Below are 9,293 nucleotides of genomic sequence, written 5' to 3'. Positions count from 1 at the left end.
CGTGAGCCAAGTCTTAGGTCTCTGTAAGACATAACATTTTCTTTGCCTTCTAATAGGGTTTTAAAGAAAATGTCTTGTTTTATCATATGCAATTTTGAATTAAAATTTTCCCGCTTGCTCTCCTGTCTTAACCCCGCTGGAGTCCACACAGGAAGACTGTAAGCTGTTGGGCCGCTGCGGAAATTACGCGGCGCGGGGGGGGGGGGAGTGTTTATACCAACACCCATAGGACCTTTGTATATTCGCAAATGTACATTTCTAATTTTAGGGGAACGTTTTGGGTCAGTTTTCATAGTAAAGTTTTTGGAGCGATTTTTAGATATATTTAATGTCATGGGTACAGTCAGCATCAAAAGTAGCGGATGAAACAACGCGCCAAAAGTATCTGATATTCCGGATAACTTTTCCTAATATAGATAAATTTCTAAAATTCGCGTTCAAAAGTATATATTTTAAAGACATCACTTTTTGTTAAGCTGTTACAGAATGGTAGTTACTTATGAAACGTTATTTGATCCGCTAATTTTGATGCTGAGTGTACCTGTTTAAATAAATAAAATAATAAAATAAAATTCTTTTATTTCAAACAGGGTCCATAAACATCTTACAGTTAAAACTACAAATGAAATAAAATAAAATAAAATTAAAAATCACAATTACAAATTAGACCACAAATAAATACTATTAATATACACAAATTATTTATATTACACTATTTACACATAACTGACACATAAATACCTATAAATAACTTTTAGAGTGCGCCGTCTACATGAAGATAAAAATAGAAATGATGTTTTTATTTGATGTTGTAGAGGCCGAAGACGATTTATCAGAGTCAGCTCTCACCACAGTACGGCAAAATAACACCACAGGATACCGCTGAAGGTATAATGTAGAAATAGGTATAATTATTAAAACAAGCTCAAGTATACTTACTTACTTCACCGGATCAGTGATCCAACCAAACAGGATCTTGGCCTCTGACACAAGAAAGCGCCACTCTGCCCTATCCTGCGCCACTTCACGTCAGTTGGGTATTCCGGGGGCGAACAGGTCTTTTAGGACTTCGTCACTCCAGCCATATCTCCACGACTCCGCTGCCTCGGTCACCTAGAGGATGGGAGAGGATCGTGCTGTGAGAAGAGCGTATGTGGGGTACCCGGGTGGAAAACGTCCGTCTGGGCGTCCCAGATACCGCTGGAAGCTCAACTATGAGAAGATTTTTTTAAATTCTACACCTAAGCACAGAATAAATTAGTACTATTTATCGTATAGAAATGACACTTCCTACAAAACCGAAGTTAGACAGCGATTCAGGGATGAATTATGCTGTACCTTTCTAATGTATGGCACTGTCCCTTTCGGCCATTTAGGTTTGTGAACATTCAAGTCATTATCTTATCTGTGGTCGTGAACGCATAGGGACGTCAAGTTGTGTCAACCATACCAATGGCTCGGAGCAGCGCTGAGCCGAACGGAGCCGAGAAATGCCGAAAGGAGTGTCGCCCCACCGATCTATGGAAATGATATTGGGATTGAAAGTATTGAATTTTACGCGGACGAATTGGCGAGTGGAAGCTAGTATTTGTTGCCACTTCCGTGTAGGTAAATTTACGAGAAAAGCGGACTTACATAAATCAACACATAGTAGCTATTATGTATTATTTTTTTATTTTAGATAGCAACCTCACTATATGTCACTCTATTAAGTCCAATATAATTTTAAACGCTTTTCTCATTTCTATGCCACCTTGTAGATCGCTCACGCTGTTTGGTGCATGCGAAACTAAGTAAAAGCCGTATGCCGCTAAACAGCAAGACCATCGTCAAGGTCATATCGAAACCAGTTCAAAACCACAACAAATTGTCAAACTGGATTTGACCTTGGGATCTGGATGCGTTTTATTCAACTAAATAATAGTGATTAACCCGTCTTAAATACGAAAGGTGATCCAAAAGTAATGATAATTAATGGATGAAAAGAGTAAAAAGCGGTTCCTAGCTAGTAAATTAAAAAAATAATAATTAAATAATATAGATCTGTTACTGAGATAAATCTATTTTTTCGTGAGTTGCCAGAAAAAATGCGTAGAAATGGAGAAAACTGATGTGAGTGCCGTTACTAAAGTACTTCTGTTTGAAAAAAATGTGTAGGTACTAAAGATATGCACATTGAATTAGCGGGAACATTGGGGGACTGTAGTATCTACTTCTCCGTATACAGTTGCGCGCTGGTACCAGCACTCCAGTTTAACCTGGATAGAACATAAACTAAAGACGAACACCGCCTATCTATCGTCCTTACTGAAGAAAACAACGATCTCGTTTGGCAGATAAAAGGATACCTATCAGGCATCTAATTGAGCTCACGAGGACCTGGTGTGGAACTACTCAAAATATCTTAACGCATGAACTACACATGAAAAATGTCTCCGCTCCTTGGGTACCTAGAATGTTAACGGCCGAACAAAAGACCCCCCTACAAGGCTGATGTAGCTCATGCTTGGTTCAAATTTCCAGATCACCCCAATATTCGGCAGATTTAGCCTTTAGTCTTTTATCCTTTTCCACGGCTGAAGGAACATCTTAGAAGCAACAAATTTTTGGATGATAGCTAAGTAATGGCCGCTGTGATTTTATTGTCAAATATTTTTTTTATGAACATAAGATCTTGAGAAATGATGGTGTAAGTGAGTAAGCTTACAGAGACTAAATTGAAAAATAAAAAATGTTATGATGTTTTTTTCATACTGATTATCATTACTTTTGGATCAGCCCTCGTAATATAAGTAATTTTATTATAAAACCGACCTCACGGAATCCACGATTTTCAAATATGGAACGAGTACGTATTGTTATTATCGTTACTGACATGCTTACAGCAGTTTCATCTTTGTGCTATAATCTATTTAAAAGCACAAGCTATAAGCACTTCCGCAATATGACAAGAAAAAAGCCTTTTAAGTGTTATTAAAGTTGTACAAAGAACTTGTATAACAGCCGTTGTCTCCTGCGGATTAGTTTTACAGTTATTTAAACTTCTCGTTGAAATTAATTCCGAGACTTCTACCTCATTTTCTTGGGAGCAAAATCGCTAAAAGTTGCGTAGAGTTGGAGCTTTTAGTTTCAATGTCTTCTTAGTCTGCATTCAGTGAACTGTTTAAGAAATATAAATGACTGCACTTGCACATTTGCGTCGATTGAGTAGTTCTGCTTTAAGAATCTTTATGTTCAAAAGTAGATAATATATTTAACTATACAAACTTCAAACCTTTTAACGATCAACGATCTCAAAAAAGACCACCCCATAACATCATCTTTTTGTATTTTTTCTTGTACAGAATTTTTAGTACTAGAGATTGGCGATGAAGCTAGAATTGACGAGTTTTTCAGTCTTGCCCGCTAAAGGGGTTGTAGGAGTACTTTAACGATCCCTGTAATTAACCTATAATATATACCTGTGATTTCGGTACCTCTGTGATTTAAGAGGGGGAGGTAAAGTCAGGAAATTAGAAGAAAACAAAAAATATGATGCGCCGCGCGAAATTTTACAACGGACGATATGACTCTTGCGGGATTTAACTTTTATCTCAATTACTTTAAAAATATACCTACATCTGTTTAAAATTTTACTCGTCAGATTCCTCGGTTATATCACTAGCTATTTTATATTAAAATTATACTGCTATGGTTTACAGGGTAACAACTGAAAATATTAAAAATTACAGTCATGATTTCATGGTTTTTTTTATCGAGCCAACTTTAACCTTTTAAAGTTTTGGTTAGAGTCTGGCCTTGCAAATTAACTCTAGATTCCGTGTTCGTTTTTTCATGGCATTTTCCTTTGATTAAAATGGATAAAAAATCCATATAAAAATAGAATCCTCCCTCTCTTAAAAGACACTTTAGGTCTACCACTTACCCATGGCGATCGGTAAAGAAGTTACGCAGTGATTTTATAGTAGAAGGTATGCGTACTTCAAGCAACACCGGGAAGGGAGTCGGCATTCGCACTATTTCTTTTCTGCCGAAGCACATGCCCAACTGAGCATAGCGTGGTGCGTGTTGTGTCTCGTCCGTACACAAAAATACATAGAGGTGTGCAAGATTTGTCTCTGACGTAATTTATTTTCTATGTATTTGTGTCTTTGTGTCGTCTGTAGTGATTGAGAAGTGCGACTGTGTGCACGTTTAACCACGCAAAAATGGCAGAACGATTTGTACGGTAAGATATAGCTTGGGCTCCTCCCGACGGAAGCCCGTGTCGGTAGAAATCTAGGGAAAACAATGAGTAAAAGCCTTGATGTCATAATTATATTCATGTGCGATCTAGATACATAAATGCAGCGGTTTGTATTTACGAGATAACACAAGAATCCAGAGCATTTCATCGAAGGTTAAACGTGATGTGATGCAGAATTCATAGTCTCCTTTGTCTAGACATGCAATAATTATTTACATATAATAACTGAATTGCTACGACATCATTGGTTCTGTTTTATGTTAGTGTTTTTTTTTTGTAAAGTAAATATTATTCTTATATTTAATGTTAGGTACTGAAGTACCGACCTACCTCAAATAAGTTATTTTACATTGAATTAAATTAAATTAATTGATAGAGACCACACGGTCTATTTTTTAAAGTCCGTTATATTCAAGGGTGCATTTTTGAGCTTAAATTTAGTAACTGTTAATTGTTAATTGTTTCACAAACAATAGTACCAACTATTTATAAGAATAATGTGAATTTTTTTAATAATAAATAAATTGGAAGTAACTCTCTCAAAGAAACCGGCATTCTAACTCTATTTTGAAGATAATCAATGATTTATTTCTAACTGATAAGACCCCTACAAGTGTGTACCCTTGCCTTAGGATCTGTTTACATATTAGTGTTTAGTATGAGTTTATACATTTGCTACTAAACGCAAGTATCGATATTCGAAATGTCATTGATATGTCATAGGAAATAAAAAATTAACCATACGATTCAGCTTTCTTGAATACTTAGCCATACTGAACTTAACGGAGTTTAAAAAAAACACCTTGTACCTTTAGATAGGTACAGTCAGCGTCAAATACTTTGTAGCAGTCAAAGTGGCCAAAAAGTTCGGTACACCATACTAAATATATGGTGTACCGAACTATTTGGCTACTTTGGTTGCTACAAAGTATTTGCCGCTGACTGTACATCAAAAATAAATCAATAAATATCGATCAATCTAGTGATATTCACTATTTAGCATTTAGCATTTAGCATTTAGCATTTTAGCATTATAACATAAAGAATCATCGATTATCCAAACAATAATACTGGTATTTAGTCCTTACAAGGGATACGAAATTATCGCCACTTTTCACAAAATATGGCATTATTATAAAACAAACATAAATTTTAAATTTAAGCAATGACTACCAATACCGAAATGCCATGATAACTGTTCACTTTATTTTTACTATTAGTTTGATCTTCACCATGGTCTTTATTGCATACTTTTTCTTCATACTGTTGTTAATTAATACTATAAATACTAGTTCATATATCCGTGTATATGGTGGAACAAATCTCACAGAAGAATCAAATGAATATTTAGTTGTAATAAGAGTAAATCTGCAAAGTGAAGAAAGTAAAACTTGCACTGGATCTGTGTTAAATGCGAATTGGATAATAAGTGCAGCACATTGTTTTAGATATACAAATATTAAAACAGTAGACGTAGAACAATTTACAGATGGTAAGTTTGAAACAATAGGAAAAGTTAAGCTTACTAATATTAAAGTACATCCAAAGTATGATGAAGATAGAAGCATTAGTTCAGCTAAATATGATGTTGCTTTGCTTAACTTGAAAATGCTGGTCAAAAAGTTCATGCCGATAGCTGAAGAACTTCCGGAAATTGGTCAAAAAGCAACTATAGCAGGATTTGGAGGAACCAAATATAAGTCTGGACCAAGCCAAGGAGTGGTTGTTATTCAAAGAATGATGAAGATCATTTGTACGTTTGGAAATATTTGGGGATGCCATGGAGACTCAGGAGGGCCATTAGTGTTGGAAGGTCGACTAGTGGGTATTATTTCTAGACGGAAATGTAAAAGAACACAATGCACAACGTTTTATTCCGATGTTTATTCTAACCTTAAATGGATACAACATGTAATTAGTTAAACTGTGTTATAAAATGAATGTGTGAACTATAAATTATTCTGTGAATCAGTTATGAAAGAATCTTTTTTTTCGATTTTGACGTCATATTTGTAGCTTTGACAATAAAACGTAATATATAAGAGATGTATTTTGTATTTTATACTATATATTATATATATATTAGATGATTTATTATATGAAATTAATTACACCGAGGTATAAATACCAGGGTATTTACGATATTCAATTTTGTGTCGAGTAAATTTTTCCTTTTTAATCAACCCATAAAGATATTACCACAAAAGAGCCTAAAGTTCGACTATTAGTGGTATACAAATTTATAAATCAGGATACAATTCTGAAAAACCTTTTCGCAAGTACCTATGGGAAAATCTCTCAAGATGTATTCAATGCGATATTACGTATGAATATCTATTTCAGAGATTCGTTCTAAAGGCGACGTAGCTATTTGGGTTTAAAGTCCAATTTTAGGTGGAAAATGTTACAAGTTTGCAAGAGATATCGGATTTATCTTCAAAACTGCTATTTTGTAACACTTACCGAATGTTTGAGTCATACGTACCAGTGTACCTAAACTAAATGATATATATATCCGGAGACTCATAATAGCCAACAGAGTTGTTCAAAAGATAGCTTTATTTATCAAAAGTTTTTTTTTATCATTAAGAATTATATTAAAGGATGTTATTCTATGTATTGCTTTCACTTGAACAAAAAAAAACGGGGGTACTAATTTCACCTCCACAGATGCACAGCTGCCATCTAGTACATATTTATAGTATAGCAAACAAACCTTTACCAGGGCTAGTTCTCTCCTTATCAATAAAATACGTACACTACTGATCATGTCTTTCGTAGGTCCGAAAGGTCGGATCACTTGTGGGCCAATATAATCACGAAGTGGAAACTACACAATTTAAATCCAGGAACCAGCAGAACTCTTCAACGACGGATGTCTGCATGTCCAAAACCTTAGAAACAGGCATCAAGTATGATGGCTACAGATACACTTTTTTTAAGTTCCATATAAGGTACACCTAGTGTAAATTTGATCGACATCATAACGTAACGAACGCGTTTGCGTTAAGTCTCATTTTGTATAGGATTTTGAGTTTCCAAAACGTCCCGCTAGGCGCGCTCTTTCTAAATCCAATACAAAATGAGACTAAACGCAAACGCGTACGTCACGTTTAGAAATCGAATTTATTTACACTAGGGGTACAGAACCATTGAGAAAACCTCGACAAAGTTCAAAGTTCAAAGTGTTTTTATTCGTGAGTATAGGTATTTCAAACTGATTACAGTGGTGGTAAATAAATATATGTATCACTATACCCTGCCTGATGGCGTACAAAAACTTGAATAATTTCCTTACATACTAACATGCGAAATCTACATAAATACCTAGTTATTATTAATATTGAAAGTCATGTCAAATCATAAGTATTAAAATTATACAGCAAAAATTCAGAAATAGTGTAAAAACAATTTTTAATTAAAAATGTCAAGAGTCTATGCTTAAACTGATTTAGGGGTAACATTCTAAAATGGACAGGCAATTTGTTATAAATCTTACTAGCTAAGCAGAACACACTTTTACGCATTAGGGCAGTATTTGCGGAAACAGGAAAGAGATTCTGAGGGTACCTGGAGTTTCTAGCAAATACCTCAGAGACCGTCCTGAATAGTGTTGGGTTTGTTTTAATATACATCGCAATTTAAAAAATGTAGAGGCAAGGGAATGTAAGTATGTTCAGGTCTTTGAAATGTGGCACACAGCTATCTGTGAGGTGAAGCCCCCGAATCGCTTTCACACATTTCTTCTGTGCCATAAAGACGGCTTCCCTGTTGACTGAATTACCCCAATAGATGATCCCATAGCGTAAAGTAGAGGCAACGAAACTGTGATAGGCCATCATCACAGCCTCCGTACTAACTTGCTTGGACAGTTTGTACAAAGCAAAAGCATATTTATTTAATTTTTTACAAACTATCTCAGTATGAGCTGTCCAATTTAAATGATTGTCAATATGGACTCCTAAAAAATTTGTATTGCTTACTGATTCTATAACTGTTCGTTCATAATTGCAATCAATGGGTCTCATTACTTTTCTTTGATAAAAATGCATTACTTTCGTTTTATTTAGATTTATCATTAAATTATTGTTCTTGAGCCATTCAATTATGGTATGTAAAGTGTAATTAATTTCATATTCATAGTCTCTATCATCTTTGCAATCAATTACTACTGTGCTGTCGTCGGCGTAGAGTACCATTGGGTAGTTAATGTGACGAGGAAGGTCATTAATATACAGTAAGAATAAAAGCGGACCCAGCACGCTTCCCTGCGGCACTCCATACACTAAATCTCGTTTATCAGACCTGTAACAAACCTGTCTTTGTGTCTTAAGACATATTTGTGAAAGTTCAGTGTACTGCTCTCTACCACTTAAGTACGATTTCATGAGATTCAAGTAGGACATTCAATAGTCGGACGTACAAGAGCGCACAAATTTCCTCTGAAAGTGCACAGTGCGCGATTATTTGGATTCTAGGTTGTGAAGTTGTGATAAATAACAATGATGATTCGCTAGGTGTACACCTTACACCTGTGTATCTGTGTTGTTATTGTGCGTGTTGGCTTCGACTCTGCGCACGCCTCCCAAAGGTCCGGCACACCAAAGACATACACGTAAATATTAGTTTGTCTTCAAATCTTTTTTATACGGAATATACCTAACAAACCAAGTCTATATGTGGTTACGTTTATACTGGATATCAAACGATCGCCCGCCTTTTTCAACCAGTTGGAAGACAAGTCTGGATAAGCTGCAGGAATGCGCGACTCAATGGATGCATCTCACCAATAAGCTTAGCGTTTGGGTACTGAATGGAATCCATTCCATTTTTTTGCAATTGTAGCGCATTGGTAAAGAAGTTTCTCTATAGATTTTTATATTTATCTTGGGAAGATGAAAAGCTGATAATAACCATACTTAGTAAAATTCTACAGAGGCTCTCATTCACAGATGAATGATTACAAATTCACTCAAGTTACTGATAACTTTGTTACTTACTGATAACTATGTTTTCCGCTTACTGCTCTTACACTAGCTACTTTGGA

At 35.3% G+C, this 9,293-nt stretch overlaps 1 protein-coding gene across 1 annotated transcript; it reads left to right on the top strand.

Moving 5' to 3' along the window:
- The first annotated feature begins 5,332 nt into the window (after window positions 1-5,332).
- On the top strand, window positions 5,333-6,302 carry LOC133528120 (trypsin-like). Its single transcript, XM_061865350.1, has one exon. The coding sequence runs from the start codon at window positions 5,435-5,437 to the stop codon at window positions 6,167-6,169; it is 735 nt and encodes a 244-aa protein (XP_061721334.1). The 5' UTR covers window positions 5,333-5,434; the 3' UTR covers window positions 6,170-6,302.
- Window positions 6,303-9,293: the final 2,991 nt, after the last annotated feature.

Source organism: Cydia pomonella, chromosome 19 (assembly GCF_033807575.1).
Source record: "Cydia pomonella isolate Wapato2018A chromosome 19, ilCydPomo1, whole genome shotgun sequence".
In the NCBI taxonomy this organism is placed as follows: domain Eukaryota; kingdom Metazoa; phylum Arthropoda; class Insecta; order Lepidoptera; family Tortricidae; genus Cydia; species Cydia pomonella.
The sequence above is the reverse complement of the archived record's forward strand: the minus strand, read 5'-3'. Positions and strand labels throughout refer to the sequence as shown.